This window comes from Anabrus simplex, chromosome 2 (assembly GCF_040414725.1).
Source record: "Anabrus simplex isolate iqAnaSimp1 chromosome 2, ASM4041472v1, whole genome shotgun sequence".
NCBI classification, from domain to species: Eukaryota; Metazoa; Arthropoda; class Insecta; order Orthoptera; family Tettigoniidae; genus Anabrus; species Anabrus simplex.
In genome coordinates, this window is record NC_090266.1 from 1,134,314,200 (window position 1) to 1,134,330,549 (window position 16,350).

General features: G+C 40.8%; 1 protein-coding gene across 2 annotated transcripts in view; it reads left to right on the forward strand.

Annotated features, from left to right (window-relative positions):
- The window catches only part of LOC136864740 (epidermal growth factor receptor kinase substrate 8), a 368,916-nt gene that overhangs the window by 341,108 nt on the left and 11,458 nt on the right, over window positions 1-16,350 (forward strand). For both annotated transcript variants that reach the window (XM_067142087.2, XM_067142088.2), the window contains exon 18: window positions 6,235-6,442. In XM_067142087.2, the coding sequence (XP_066998188.1) occupies window positions 6,235-6,442 (208 nt within the window). The remainder of the gene's footprint in view (window positions 1-6,234; window positions 6,443-16,350) is intronic.

Genomic DNA, 16,350 nt, shown 5'->3' on the forward strand with positions numbered 1-16,350 from the left:
TGGATGGATGGATGGATGGATGGATGGATGGATGGATGGATGGATGGATGGATGGATGGATGGATGGATGGATGGATGGATGGATGGATGGATGGATGGATGGATGGATGGATGGATGGATGGATGGATGGATGGATGGATGGATGGATGGATGGATGGATGGATGGATGGATGGATGGATGGATGGATGGATGGATGGATGGATGGATGGATGGATGGATGGATGGATGGATGGATGGATGGATGGATGGATGGATGGATGGATGGATGGATGGATGGATGGATGGATGGATGGATGGATGGATGGATGGATGGATGGATGGATGGATGGATGGATGGATGGATGGATGGATGGATGGATGGATGGATGGATGGATGGATGGATGGATGGATGGATGGATGGATGGATGGATGGATGGATGGATGGATGGATGGATGGATGGATGGATGGATGGATGGATGGATGGATGGATGGATGGATGGATGGATGGATGGATGGATGGATGGATGGATGGATGGATGGATGGATGGATGGATGGATGGATGGATGGATGGATGGATGGATGGATGGATGGATGGATGGATGGATGGATGGATGGATGGATGGATGGATGGATGGATGGATGGATGGATGGATGGATGGATGGATGGATGGATGGATGGATGGATGGATGGATGGATGGATGGATGGATGGATGGATGGATGGATGGATGGATGGATGGATGGATGGATGGATGGATGGATGGATGGATGGATGGATGGATGGATGGATGGATGGATGGATGGATGGATGGATGGATGGATGGATGGATGGATGGATGGATGGATGGATGGATGGATGGATGGATGGATGGATGGATGGATGGATGGATGGATGGATGGATGGATGGATGGATGGATGGATGGATGGATGGATGGATGGATGGATGGATGGATGGATGGATGGATGGATGGATGGATGGATGGATGGATGGATGGATGGATGGATGGATGGATGGATGGATGGATGGATGGATGGATGGATGGATGGATGGATGGATGGATGGATGGATGGATGGATGGATGGATGGATGGATGGATGGATGGATGGATGGATGGATGGATGGATGGATGGATGGATGGATGGATGGATGGATGGATGGATGGATGGATGGATGGATGGATGGATGGATGGATGGATGGATGGATGGATGGATGGATGGATGGATGGATGGATGGATGGATGGATGGATGGATGGATGGATGGATGGATGGATGGATGGATGGATGGATGGATGGATGGATGGATGGATGGATGGATGGATGGATGGATGGATGGATGGATGGATGGATGGATGGATGGATGGATGGATGGATGGATGGATGGATGGATGGATGGATGGATGGATGGATGGATGGATGGATGGATGGATGGATGGATGGATGGATGGATGGATGGATGGATGGATGGATGGATGGATGGATGGATGGATGGATGGATGGATGGATGGATGGATGGATGGATGGATGGATGGATGGATGGATGGATGGATGGATGGATGGATGGATGGATGGATGGATGGATGGATGGATGGATGGATGGATGGATGGATGGATGGATGGATGGATGGATGGATGGATGGATGGATGGATGGATGGATGGATGGATGGATGGATGGATGGATGGATGGATGGATGGATGGATGGATGGATGGATGGATGGATGGATGGATGGATGGATGGATGGATGGATGGATGGATGGATGGATGGATGGATGGATGGATGGATGGATGGATGGATGGATGGATGGATGGATGGATGGATGGATGGATGGATGGATGGATGGATGGATGGATGGATGGATGGATGGATGGATGGATGGATGGATGGATGGATGGATGGATGGATGGATGGATGGATGGATGGATGGATGGATGGATGGATGGATGGATGGATGGATGGATGGATGGATGGATGGATGGATGGATGGATGGATGGATGGATGGATGGATGGATGGATGGATGGATGGATGGATGGATGGATGGATGGATGGATGGATGGATGGATGGATGGATGGATGGATGGATGGATGGATGGATGGATGGATGGATGGATGGATGGATGGATGGATGGATGGATGGATGGATGGATGGATGGATGGATGGATGGATGGATGGATGGATGGATGGATGGATGGATGGATGGATGGATGGATGGATGGATGGATGGATGGATGGATGGATGGATGGATGGATGGATGGATGGATGGATGGATGGATGGATGGATGGATGGATGGATGGATGGATGGATGGATGGATGGATGGATGGATGGATGGATGGATGGATGGATGGATGGATGGATGGATGGATGGATGGATGGATGGATGGATGGATGGATGGATGGATGGATGGATGGATGGATGGATGGATGGATGGATGGATGGATGGATGGATGGATGGATGGATGGATGGATGGATGGATGGATGGATGGATGGATGGATGGATGGATGGATGGATGGATGGATGGATGGATGGATGGATGGATGGATGGATGGATGGATGGATGGATGGATGGATGGATGGATGGATGGATGGATGGATGGATGGATGGATGGATGGATGGATGGATGGATGGATGGATGGATGGATGGATGGATGGATGGATGGATGGATGGATGGATGGATGGATGGATGGATGGATGGATGGATGGATGGATGGATGGATGGATGGATGGATGGATGGATGGATGGATGGATGGATGGATGGATGGATGGATGGATGGATGGATGGATGGATGGATGGATGGATGGATGGATGGATGGATGGATGGATGGATGGATGGATGGATGGATGGATGGATGGATGGATGGATGGATGGATGGATGGATGGATGGATGGATGGATGGATGGATGGATGGATGGATGGATGGATGGATGGATGGATGGATGGATGGATGGATGGATGGATGGATGGATGGATGGATTGATTCTTTCTTTCTTTCTTTCTTTCTTTCTTTCTTTCAAGTTTGCAAAGTGTACCTTGGCATCTCCAAAAACTGTGAAAGTACTTGGTGGATTGTAAAGCCTATAACATTAATTATTAATCAGATGCCATATTGAGAGCTACTATACAGCATTCTAGGCCGACATGTTTGAGCATCTTCAAATACCACCAGACTGAGCCAGGATCGAACCTGCTAAGTAGGGGTCAGAAGGCTAGTGCCTCAACTGTGTGAGCCACTTGGCCCGGCTATGACATCTGATTTGGGCAATTCAATAGTCATCTTCCTGCACCCGCATCTCCTATAAACTATAATCTCTTGACTGAACTGTGTATTCATCTCTGAAATCTTCACAGTCAGTTAGTAGTTTTGTGGCTTCTCAATCATCCACGACAAACCTTCGATATCCATGGAGTGGAAGAAGTGAAGAGGAAAACCGGTCCAAATGCACTGACTCCTAGGAACATAATGAAAGGTTTCTGAATTTAAAATTGATTTTAAATATTTATTTACAACTGTTTCCTATCTGCAGTTGAACTTTGACATAACAACATTGGTTTCAGCGACAACTCGTCTATAATGTAGTGTTTTCTGCAGTATGGACATATTCCTCATAAATTGTGTGTTTTTTCAGCCTTGCAAAATACGACAAACGTATATGCGTCTACCTCGCATATAAAGTCATTTTCAACCTCAGTCTGGAATAAGATTTTCTAAGAACCAAAGTATTTTAAGAAATCTTTTGTTGAAATCTGGCAACCTGGCAAATTCTTTCCTGTCCCCTTTTGTCATACACCTTGGGAATGTAGGCAATCCCCCACCCCATTGTAAACCACCCGAATTTTTGCGGTATTAACAGTACCCATGTGCGGTCAGTTTCGACTGGAAGTTTCCTCTAAGTGCAGGCATTTTAATGCAGTATGACTACTAAGAGAAAAATGTTAACGATGGAAGAAAAAGTTAAAGTGGTTCATCAGATTGAGAATAAAGTTGTTGCTGGATTTGAACAGAATGGTTGGAAAATTAAGCGGCTATGAAAACCTGAATGGAGCAATGTGGATGAAGCACTGCTTAAGTGGTTTAAGCAACAGAGAAGCTACAATGCACCCATTAGTGGACCCGTCCTGATGGTGAAAGCAAAAGAATTTGCCAAGAAATTAAAAGATAAGAATTTGTGTGCAGCAGTGGCTGGATTGACAGATTCAAGCAGCGTCACAACATTAGTTTCGGCAAAGTGAGCAGCGAAGCGTATAGTGTCAATGCCGAAACAACCCAAGAATGGCTTACTACTGTGTGGCCTAATGTGTGCAAAGGATTTGCCAATTGTGACATCTTTAATGCAGACATGACTGGCATTTTCTTTAGATTGACACTGGAAAAATCTCTGAAATTCACAGGTGAAAAATCTGTTGGTGTCAAGTTATCTAAGGAGTGAATAACAGTTCTAGTTTGTGCTAATGCAGACTGAACTGAGAAGAGAAAACTCTTCGTGATTGACAAATCAAAAAATCCTAGATGCTTTAGGTATGTAAAAAAATCTGCCAGTACATTACAGTGGTAATAAAATTTCCTGGATGTCTTCCGAATTGTTTGAAGCTGAAATGAGGCATTGGAATCGGGAGCTTGGAATTTAGAAAAGAAAGATCCTGGTTCTTGTTGACAACTGTCCAGCACACCCTGTAATCTCATATCTGGAGAACATTTAGCTTGTTTTTCTACCTGTAAATACGACAAGCATATTGCAGCCCATGGATCAAGGGGTAATTAAGAGTCCGAAATGTCACTGTTATAAACTAATATTGTTGAAAATGATAGAATGCATTGCAGAAAAAGCAGGATTATTCTATTACACTGACAGATGCATTACAAAAGCATGGAAATCGGTCACTACCAAAACTATCAAGAATTGTTTCCACAATGCCGGAATCTCATCAACCGAAAAAAAAAAATGCCACTGAAACTGAAGATATGCTGTGACAATGAAACATATGCAACAATAGATGATAACCTAGTTACAATCGAAGTGCAAACTGAAGACAAAATTGTAAGTGACGTGAAGAATAACGGCCACAGTGTCCATGAAGTTTAAGAAGTAGAAGAAGAAGAAATGACTAATGTACCTGTCCCTACAGTGTGAGATGCTTTAGAAGCCATTACAGTTGTGAACATTTTCTATGAAGATAGGGAAGGGGGCAGTGAAATTACTAATTAAATAAAGAACATAGAACATAATTTAGAAAGTATGTATTGGACAAGTAGGAGACAACAGAGCAAAATGATTCACTACTTCAGTCCTAAGTAATGAAGTTTGGTGAGTACTGGATTAATTGTTTTAATACAAATTACTGTATTTATAATTGTACTTGTATTTTATTATGTTCATGGTGTGCTTAAAAGTGAATACATAAATCTAAAATAAGCCTAACTAAATTTACATTACTGTATTTTTCATTTTCCATCTCACTAGATTGATAATTTGAATTTTGGTTACTATGGCACTTGTTTATAAAGTCACAATTTTTCAGGTCCCTTTGATGATGTTATAAAAGAGTTCAACTGTATATATTCCCTGCATTCAAAGGTTCAAGAGGGTATGTTCCATGGTACACAATCATATTGTACCATGAAGCACTTTACACCTCGCTGTAAATTATTATTGTTATTTTTTACCCTTAATAGGCCTGTAAAACAGTAAAACAGGAACCTATAAAGAAAACTTCATTACTAACTCCCAGCATTTATTGGATTAAAAATTTACAACCCAAACCTAGAAATATAAAAAAAATGTTGCATGGTACAACAGTCTCCCCTGCTTGAATTATTAAATGAAAATTATTTGCTACCTGTTTAATCATACTCCACAAGATACTGACTGTACAATGAGGATAGGAAAAGCTGCTTATATAAATATATTGATGAGTTTATTTGTAATATTCTACTTCGTTGTTCCCTTGTTTACAAATTTGTTGCCATTAAAGGCAATCACACATGATATTGAGAAAGATTTAATAAGCTTTTATTTAATCTGTTACTCTCCCATCCTTCAAATGTATTATTTTTTCTCCTTGTGGTTCATTCTGCTGTAGCATTTATATTCAGTGTCATCAGTGTCGTTTAAGAAAATTTTGATTTTCATTGTCTCTCCAATGTGTTGCTTTAATTGTTGACAGTAATTCTGATAAAAAATTCAGTATTTTGTTATCATGAAAAAGAAAGTTAGAGCATAGATGATCTTGAAATGTTTCAGTATAAGACTGCTCGTTCCTCTGAATTGCGTGCTATTCTGGCAAGAGTTCGTCAGAAGTTCGAAACATCTGAATCTGAAGATCAACCAGCATCTACAGATGACAACATGCAGCCAACATCATCAGTCAAATCATCTTCACAGATGAATGAACCAAAACCTCCTCCACCACCACCATCAAAACCGCAAAAACAAAATAATGAAGGTGCAGGTAATAAAACTGTTACATTTCGTAATAAAGTATGTTTAAATACATTCCATGTTATAAGAACAAACATTTTGTCAACTTATTTTCATTGCCTAACAATTTCACGCTGTTGTTTGTTAATATTCTGACCCTTGCATTTTATGGCTCAGGTTGTACAGTTTTACATTAAATCCAAACCACAGGATTTTGACTTCCCATTTTAAAAATCTCACTGATATTGGCCAGGATTTGAACAGCAAGCCTTTTCTTAGTCCCTATAGCCATAATTTTATACTCAGTAGTCTATAATGTCCTTATAATGGGCAGAATTCTGAAAATCACATCTTTTCTGGTGGTAAACTTAAAACTAGCACTATTTTTGATAAGTTTTATCAGACAGACCATATACTGTTTGAATCAACACAGAAACTTGATTCTCTTACATATTTTGTGATGAAAAATGGATCTTTATTTGTATTCATGAAAAATTTAAAAAGCAAAACTTTTGAGATGAAGTTTCATAAATATTCAAGCTTATCTTGCATCAACAATGTTTACATGTATTGTTGTTCTCGACTGAGACTGTCATACCTTCCACCATACAGAGTGCAAGTTTGAATGAACTTAACACTTCTATAATCTCCTATTTTCTGGCATCATAGCTTGATGTTCTTCTGTACCTCTCATATCATGCTATTAAAAAAGCCAAATCCACTTGTGATCTTCTGGTTGTACAACTGATCCTTTCACTTTCAAAAACTGTGTTCATTATTCTCCTTAGCATGCTGTTTTCTCTATTTGTGTCTTAATGAGTCAATGATCTCTTATCTAACCTTTTGTATAATTCAATTATTGTCCTCATTCCTGTCTCTGAATTTAACCTTTCAGAGTGTGATCCTCATGGCCACTGTTTTCCACTAATTTATGTCCAGTGATCATTCATGTTTGTTTCATATATCTTGCCTCCAATTTCTTGAGTGGTTAACCAATGAACCAGTGACTTTTGCTACAGTGTAGCAGTCTGAATTGTGAAAAATGTAAGGGAATATTCAGTCAGACGACAAAATTTCTTCTTGATGAATACTGTAATCGCTTTTTCATATCTTTAACATATTTCTCTCAACACACTATTATTCTCAGCGAATAGTTAATCCCAGTTTTAATCCATCAAGTAAAGTGTAAGGATGTATTGGTCATAGTATAATATCAGAATTAGTTTCCAACAGTATTGTACGGACATAGACCAATGTTGTGAATGTAGTTAGCCTGGAATACAAGTGATTATTATTGCAGCCATTACTATGAGCTTGTTATGGTTAATTAGAGGAATGCCAATGAATTCAGATCTGAAATACCTACAAGAAAGAAAACTATAAGAATTTAAAATAATATATTTGCTTCAGTTTAGAGCCTCCGTTGCTTAGGCGGCAGTGTGCCAGCCTCTTTCCTCTGGCTTCCATGGTTCAAATTCCAGTCATTCCATGTGAGATTTGTGGTGGTAAAAGCGGAAGCGGGACAGGTTTTCTTCCAGGTACTTTGGTTTTCACTCTCATATTTCATTCCAGAAACTCTCTCCAATATCATTTCATCTGTCAGTCATTAAATATTGCCCCCAGAGGAGGGTGATAGACTTTGGCAGCTGGCACAATTCTTATCCATGCCACTAGATGGGGGCTTAATTCATGACATTCTTGACCCAGTCGAATAACTGGAAACAGGCTGTGGATTTTCATTTTCATTTGCTTCAATTTGGTTTCTCCTGTATGGCACCCCACGGTTTAGAAAGCTTGACACAGGGATGGTTTTCTCTGGTTTCCCATTTTCACACCAGGCAAAGGTGGGGCTGTACCTTAATCATGGTCACAGCGCTACCTTCCGAACCCTATTCTTTTCCATTTCCTTGTGTTGCTGAAAGTCATTGGTGTGCTACATTAAACCACTAGAAAAGTTTCTTTTATATGACATTCAATATTCTTACATCTCTTGCCTTCAGTAATGGGGTTACCTGAGCTTGTAACACAGAAACCAGTTTATTCATGTAGCTGGCTGAATTTCTAAGCTCTTTCAATCTCTCCTTACGCCCACAACCTTTCCTAACTCTATATCTTTCTAATCTGCACCTCCTTCTTAATCTCTTTATTTACCCTGTTATAATATAATGGGTTCTTACCATTCCTTACCACTTTTAAAGGGATATGTCTGTTTACTCACTCCTTAACAATTACCTTAAACCCATCTCATAGGCTGATATCTTTCTATTTACCATTTTCCATTGATCATAATTGATTTTTTAAAATTTCCCCAAGCCTCTCTTATCAATCATATGGTATTGTCTAATAGTCGTAATTTTACAACATTCCTTTCTATCACATTTATTTTTAACTAAGACAAAAACAGCTTCATGATCACTTATACCATTTATCACCTCAGTTTACCTATAGATCTCATCTGGTTTTATCAGCACGACGTTTAGAATATTGTTCCCTCTAGTTGGTTCCATCACTTTCTGATTCACCAGGCGAGTTGGCCGTGTGGTTAGGAGTGCGCAGCTGTGAGCTTGTATCCGGAAGATAGTGGGTTTGAACCCCACTGTCGGCAGCCCTGAAGATGGTTTTCCATGATTTCCCATTTTCACACCAGGCAAATGCTGGGGCTGTACCTTAATTAGGCCATGGCTGCTTCCTTTCCACTCCTACCCCTTTCCTATCCCATCGTCGCCATAAGACCTAACTGTGTCAGTGTGACGTAAAGCAGAAAAAAAAACCTTTCTGATTCACCTGTCCTTCCCATATTAACTTATTCACCATTTGTTGGTAATGCTTTCTGTCGTTCACATTCTCATCCCAGTTAACATTTGGTAAGTTCAGATCACCCCCCTACAATAACATTCCTTTCTGTGTCGTTCCCCACATAGCTGATTATCTTATCATATAATTCCACATTAACGTCAGCCCCAGCCTTGCTAGGTCTGTACACCCGAGAAAACATCAAGTTGCCTATTATCTTTACAGATAAGTCTTACACTTGGAATTTCATGTTTCTCATCCTTAACTTTTTTGTAGCTTATAAATTCTTCTTTCGCCAGTTTGGATACTCCCCCTCCTATCATTCCTAACCTGTCTCTACGATTAACACTCCAGTTCCGTGAGAAAATTCCTGCATCAATCATATCACTTCTCAGCCATGATTCCTATTACAATATCTGGTAAGTAAATATTTATGAAATTACTTTCTTTTTCAGTACTTCTACAGTTTAACACTAACAATTTTATGTCATCCTTACTTGACTTTATGCTTCCTATATTGTCATCACCGCTTCCTAACCCACCCCCTTTCCCTGAATGTACCTCCCTATAACTCGTCTAAACAAACCCCCTATCTTACGTGTACCATGTGGTTTAAGTAAAGGCCATCTGAGCATAGATCCCTATCTCCTACCCACTCATTAAGATCTATAAATCTCACTCCCAATTTCCCACCTACCCATTCCATAGTCTAATTTAAATACCCAATTACCTCCAGTCAGTATCCCTCCTACATATTATCCCACTGATAACAATCTCTGCTTCCTTAAACTTCATCTGTGCTGCTGTAACCAGATCCCACACATCCCCAACTATGTTAGTACCCATTTCTGCTTTCCTTACATTATTGGTACCAACCACCAATCACCTTCTCCTTTCTCTCCTCCCTCCCTTCTGCCTTAACCTAATTCCAGGATAACACTCTACCCTGGTTCCTTTTCCTCCACACACTTTCCTCACATGACAATTGAGTCACCCATGATCAGAGCCTCAACACCACCCTCCTCATTCAATCCTCTCCTCTTCTGGACTCCCAGAACTTTACAGACACCTGCAAAACCCACTTCCTCCTTCCTTTTCTCCCTCTCACTACCCTGATCCAGGGGATGGAATTAATTATTTTTTTAACACACATTTTTTTATTTACTGGTCGAATGCCCTCTAACATTTCATTTATTTTCCCTGTTGCTGTTTATTCTCTTCTTGAATACCTGTACAGATTTTGGAAAAGGATCGAACACTACCCCTGGTAAACTGTTCCACTCCTTTACACCCTTCTCTTACTTAAAGTTTCCCACCCAAGTTCCTCTAACATTTCTGATACACTACTGTTTCTCCTGAAATCCCCTGTTACAAATCTTGCTGCTTTCCTCTGCACACTATCTATTTCTTTTATTGGGTATTCTTGGTGAGGATCCCAAACACTGTTTGCATATTCCAATAATGGACAAACCATACTTAAGTAACTTTTTTCTTTTAATTCTTTGTTGCATCCTTTAAGTAGCCTCATTATGACATGTAATGATCTGTATGCTTTCCCAACAATGTCATCAACATGACCCTTCCAGTGCAAATTACTTTCAAATCTCACACCTAAGTATTTGCACTTGCCATCTTTTGGGATAACTACCTCATTCAAAGTATATTCAAATTCAGTTTTAAAGCTCCTGTTTGTAAATGTTGTAACAGTTGATTTGCCTCCATTAACCTTCATATTATTTTCTTCAACCCACTGTTGGATACTTTCAAGGTCCCTTTGTAATTCTGAACAATCCTCAATGTTATCTGTATACAATCTTATTTTTGATATTATATTGTTCCCTAAATCATTTGTGTATATTAAGAAAAGTAACGGACCGATTATACTACCCTGTGCGATTCCCTTCCAAACTTTCTCTTCCTGTGATATATTATTTCCTACTTTGACTTTCTGAACCCTTGAATTTAGAAATGTTCTTATCCAACGTATAACCCTTACGTCCAATCCTATTTCCTCCAATTTCTTTAATAATATTCCATGTTCCACTCTATCAAAGGCTTTGGAAAGATCTATGGCTATGCAATCTAACTAACCTCCTGAATCCAATTGATCTGATATGTCCTGCTGAAATCCCACCAGTTGTGCCTCACAAGAAAATTTCTTTCTAAATCCATACTGGCTCCTCATGAACCAATTTTTATCATCACATATCCCTCTGATGTACTTTGATATTAAACTCTCCAGTATTTTACAAACTATACTGGTCAGGCTGATTGGTCTGTAGTTTTCTGGTTTCCTTTTATCTCCCTTTCCTTTATAAATTGGTATTATTATAGATTCCTTCCATTCTTTCGGTATTACACTATTATTTATGACATAGTCAAAGAGAAATTTTAAATAAGGCACTATGTACCACCCCATTGTTTTTAATACCTGCCCAGTAATTTGATCACTTCCTGCTGCTTTTCCTTGCTGAAGCAGTTGGATTTCTCTGAAAATATCTTCATTTGTGAATGAGAAGCTTCTTGTTTCCCTATGTGTCTCTCCCTCTCTATCTTCTGTTACTGTTTCCAACTCCTGACAATCTTCTACTGAATCTCTGAATTCCCTACTAAATAGATTTGCTTTCTCAGTATCTGTTGAGTAGTGTTCACCCCCTTCTCCCACCATTGTAGGAATTTGAATTTCTTTTCCTTTTTAATTGCTAATATATGAATACATCTTTTTCCATTTCCCTTTGTGGTCATTACCCTCTTGAAGTATGCCATTCATATATTTCTCTTTTGCTTCCATTTTCACTCTATTCAGTTCCCTCATTAGCTGTTTTCTAGTTTCTCTATTATCCTATCCTTGCTGTTGACCCTGACTATGATGTCACTCAATGCTTCATAAAACTTGCCAACTTCATCCTCTTCTGCACCCTCACATGGTGAATACACTGACAAGGGACCATCAATCAATGTTAAGAAAACTTGAAACTGATTTATACACCATCTGAAAGAGCACACTGAAATATGTAAAACCCTCGAATATTACAGTATATCCTATCATGCATGTATATAAGAGTTACAGGGCAGTAAAGATGTGCAGTTGGGGGTCATCAGTGTCCAGTCAGAGCAAAGTTATTTTGAACTGCTGGTGCAATGTAAGGAGAAGCGGCCGAGAGAGAGTGAGGAGGGGGGGTGAGACAGCATTGTGAGTGTGCAATGAACCGTGTGAATGTTGTAAGTCTGTTAAACTACGTATTCATTTCTTTTAAATCATAGCGCAATCACAAAACTTGGAATTAATTTATGCATCTTTTAAAGACACAATTAAATACGGTGCTAACCTGTGGTTGTGTTGTAATCGCATGAGGGATAAAAATAATTCAAGGTAAACATTTAAACACTGTATGTATGAGTATCCAAGAGAATTTGCCGTGCTGACCACACAACACCTCGTAATCTGCAGGCCTTCGGGCTGAGCAGCGTTCACTTAGTAGGCCAGGGCCTTTCAAGGGCTATAGTGTCAAGGGGTTAGGTTTGGTTTGGTTTATGTATGAGTATGTACTGATTAAACAATTACATACTCACCAATAATGTGGCAGTCTTATTTAATCCCCTTCAAGATATTTAATCTTCTGCAAATTATAATGTTATGTTCAGTCTTCAGCCCTAAGGCTGGTTAGATCTTCAACAGGCGTCTCCGAAGACCTTAAAATAGTAGTTAGTGGGACGTAAAACAAATAACATTATATTATTATTATAGATCTTCAACAGCTCTGCCATCAGCTGTCATAAATGGCCCAGGCATCTCTGAAGAGGCGTACTAGGGAAATGAGGAGTGAGGTAGTTTCCCGTTGCTTTCCTCACCGAGCCAGAAGTTGCTATTACATATCAGTCTGCCAAGCCCACTGAAATGCAAGCACCAACCGACCCTATGAGCAACATTTTCACACCATTCATAGCAGGGACTGGCGGAAATTAAGAAAATAATATTTCAAACCCAATAGTTTCTTGCAACAGCTACATTTGAGTAAAGACAGGTGATCACAATTATTTTTCAAATTTTTTTTACAAGTTATTTTAAGTCGCACTGACACAGATAGGTCTTATGGCGACGATGGGACAGGAAAGGGCTAGGAGTGGAAAGGAAGCAGCCGTGGCCTTAATTAAGGTACAGCCCCAACATTTGCCTGGTGTAAAAATGGGAAACCATGGAAAACCATCTTCAGGGCTGCCGACAGTGGGGTTCAAATCCATTATCTCCCGAATACTGGCCGCACTTACGTGACTGCAGCTATCGAGCTCAGTAATCATCACAATTATTATTGCTCTCCACAAGATTTTCGCAAGTACCAGTTCCTTTTCTAATACAATAGTCTGTGCTATTTTCAAAAGTTTCATTCGTGTTAATTAGGCCCACTAATTTCCACCCATGCCTATGTGACAAACGGAAGCACGGTGAACATTCTTAATCGTAGATCAATGACATGCATTTGATAATATTGTTACGCTGTTGCAAGTTCACATCAATATTATTTAACACAACAAAATCACAGATATGTCTCTCCATTGTTTTGAACATTCAGAAGAAATGCCTGTCTAACAGTTGTAATTAAGAAGTTTTTGCTGGAATGATTTGCACTTTTAACTTCTCAGCTTCATAGTTACTTAATGAAAGTACTTCATGTATTAAATTATTATTTTTGTGAGGTGCCCAGGAATCCAACAGTAAACAGTTTGATGGACCAGCGTGAGGTATAAATGTCAACTCTAGAAATAAACGGAAAAGATCTTTTGTCATTTTTCCATATTTTGATCCCTGCACAATTAAATTAGGAGCTTTGAACATACCCTGCTGGACAGCTTGACTTGGTGGTTGTGATTCCTGCAGTACGGTAAACAGACAGGGAAGGAGACGTCACATGCATGATACAATTGGCATAATTGTGAATGAATGTGTCTGTGCACTTTGTGATTGTGTAACATCACACACTATCTTCTTAACATACTGCATTCCTGGCATCAGTAAAGAATTGCGTTCTGGGAGAAGACTTGATTGCCGTGGTGTTAGTAGTTTCATCATATTCTTCTTCTTCTACTACTTTTTTTGTGTGTGACAAACTGTGTAATTTTTCATGATCCTATGTAAAAATGCTGCTTGAAATTCCATACCTAAGTTGCACTTGCTGACAAAGGTAAATCACTTGATTTGGCTTCTTCACGGGCTCATTTTTGTAAGTTCATATCATGCAGTATTAAGTTGTTTGCGTGAGCTTCCATAAATGTAGTAAACACCAACTCTTACAACTGCTTACAATATATTTATCTTTGACTGTTAAATCTGAGGATTTTGGCCAATATTGTAATAAGGCAGATAGGCCTGTAGGAGTCTGGGTCTGTGGTGTCCTTGCCGGGTTTGGAGAATAGGAGCAGGTTGGTTGTTTCCAGGAAGTGGTGTAAAAGCTGTGGTGAGGATGAAATTGTAGAGTAGGGCTAGGAGGGTGAGTAACGCAGGTGGGACTTCTTTGATATGTCGATACCTCTCTCTGTCCTGGCCGGGGGCTGTGTCTCGTGTTTTGCGTAGGGCGTCTGCTATGTCTGCTTTGGTTATGGGTTTGTCTAGAGGATGTGTTGACAAGGTATGGGTTGAGGATGGGGTGAGCTGAGGTGAGGTTTGGATGGATTGGTACAGTTTGAAGTCAGCATAATCAAAATCTATGCCTATGCTGCTGGTAAATCTCTTCTGGAAGTGGTTGGCAAGGATCTCCAGTTTTTTCTTCGTATCACTTGGGGACTTTCCTTTGTGGATGATGGGATAATTGGGAGAGCTATTTTGGCCTGGCAGGAAGGATAGTTGCCACCAGAATTGAGTTGGATGGTCTTGAAGAGAATTCAGGGATGTGCAATTGTTGGCCCAGGTTCGTTGTTTTCGGGCTGACAGGTAGTTTCGTATGATTTGGATTGTTTGCCAATATAAGCGTAGGAGGTAGCGGTCTCGGGTCCTGGAGTATTCACGGAGGTAAGATTGGGATAGTTTCTGGAGGTGAAGGAAGCACGATGGGAGTTGGGGTTTGGAGGGGGAGTACATGGTTGTAGGAATGTGGGATACGGTTATGGTGGTTTTTATAAATTCAGCATAGGTGACGAGGGATTTGGTGTCTGTGGGGACAGCTGGGGATTGGTCGAGGGATGTGATCATTTGTCTTTGGTCGGTTAGCCAATTGGCTTTAGAGAAGTTGGGCCTAGGAGTGGGTGGAGGTGGGGTAGGGCAAGGGTTACGAGTGGGTATTTGAAGAAGTATAGGGAGGTGGTCGCTGCCTATACTTGGTACATACAAAACATTTACCAAGTGAATGAGGGAATTATGAGCAATAATGGCATCTGGGGTTGTTTGCAAACTAGATCGAGAAGGTTCAGGGAGTGGGATTAATGAAGAATCAATGTGGTTGAGGAAGGTGTGAAGGTTTTGGACTTGTCGGTTAGTTTGACTGTGGAGATTCAGATCGGCCAGTTAGAGAAAGTGGCGGAAGGTGCTGTGTATGTGTGCCATGAATTCCATGGGAAGCGGCTGTGTCTGTCTGGTGTAGATTGTAGCAAGAGGGAGGATTCTGGGGCCAAAGTAGACCGTGGCTGTGACTGATTCCAGGAAGGTGAGTGGATATGGGGGATGGTGTAAGCAGACTGGGAAGGAAGGACGAGTGGCAATGGCTGCTCCTCCACGCCCAATATCATTTGGATGATCAGAACAGTGGAGGGTGAAGCCAGGTAGGTGGGCTGGTTGGTGAGGATGGAGCGTAGTTTCGTTCAGGAGGATTGTGTGAAGAGGATGTTGAAGGGTTAGGGTATGTAGATAGAGGTGTCTGGTATGGATAGATTGGATGTTTAAGAAAAGGATGGATATGGGAGGGGAGCCCTGGGTATGTGTCTGACTTTGGGCCATAATTTAAACAAGAGTTTCCAGGTGGTTGAATTGGAAGTGAGTGTTTAGACCAGCGTGAGTGGTTAGGTTCAGTGCTTGGTTGGCTGCTGCATGGAGGTGGGAAAGGACTAGGGGGTGGTGGTATGGGTAGATGTTCATGAGGGAAATGGTGATGAATCTTACTATATCTTCAACGGTGGGTGTGGGGAACATAGAGTTGGTTGGAGTGGTGGGGTGGTCAA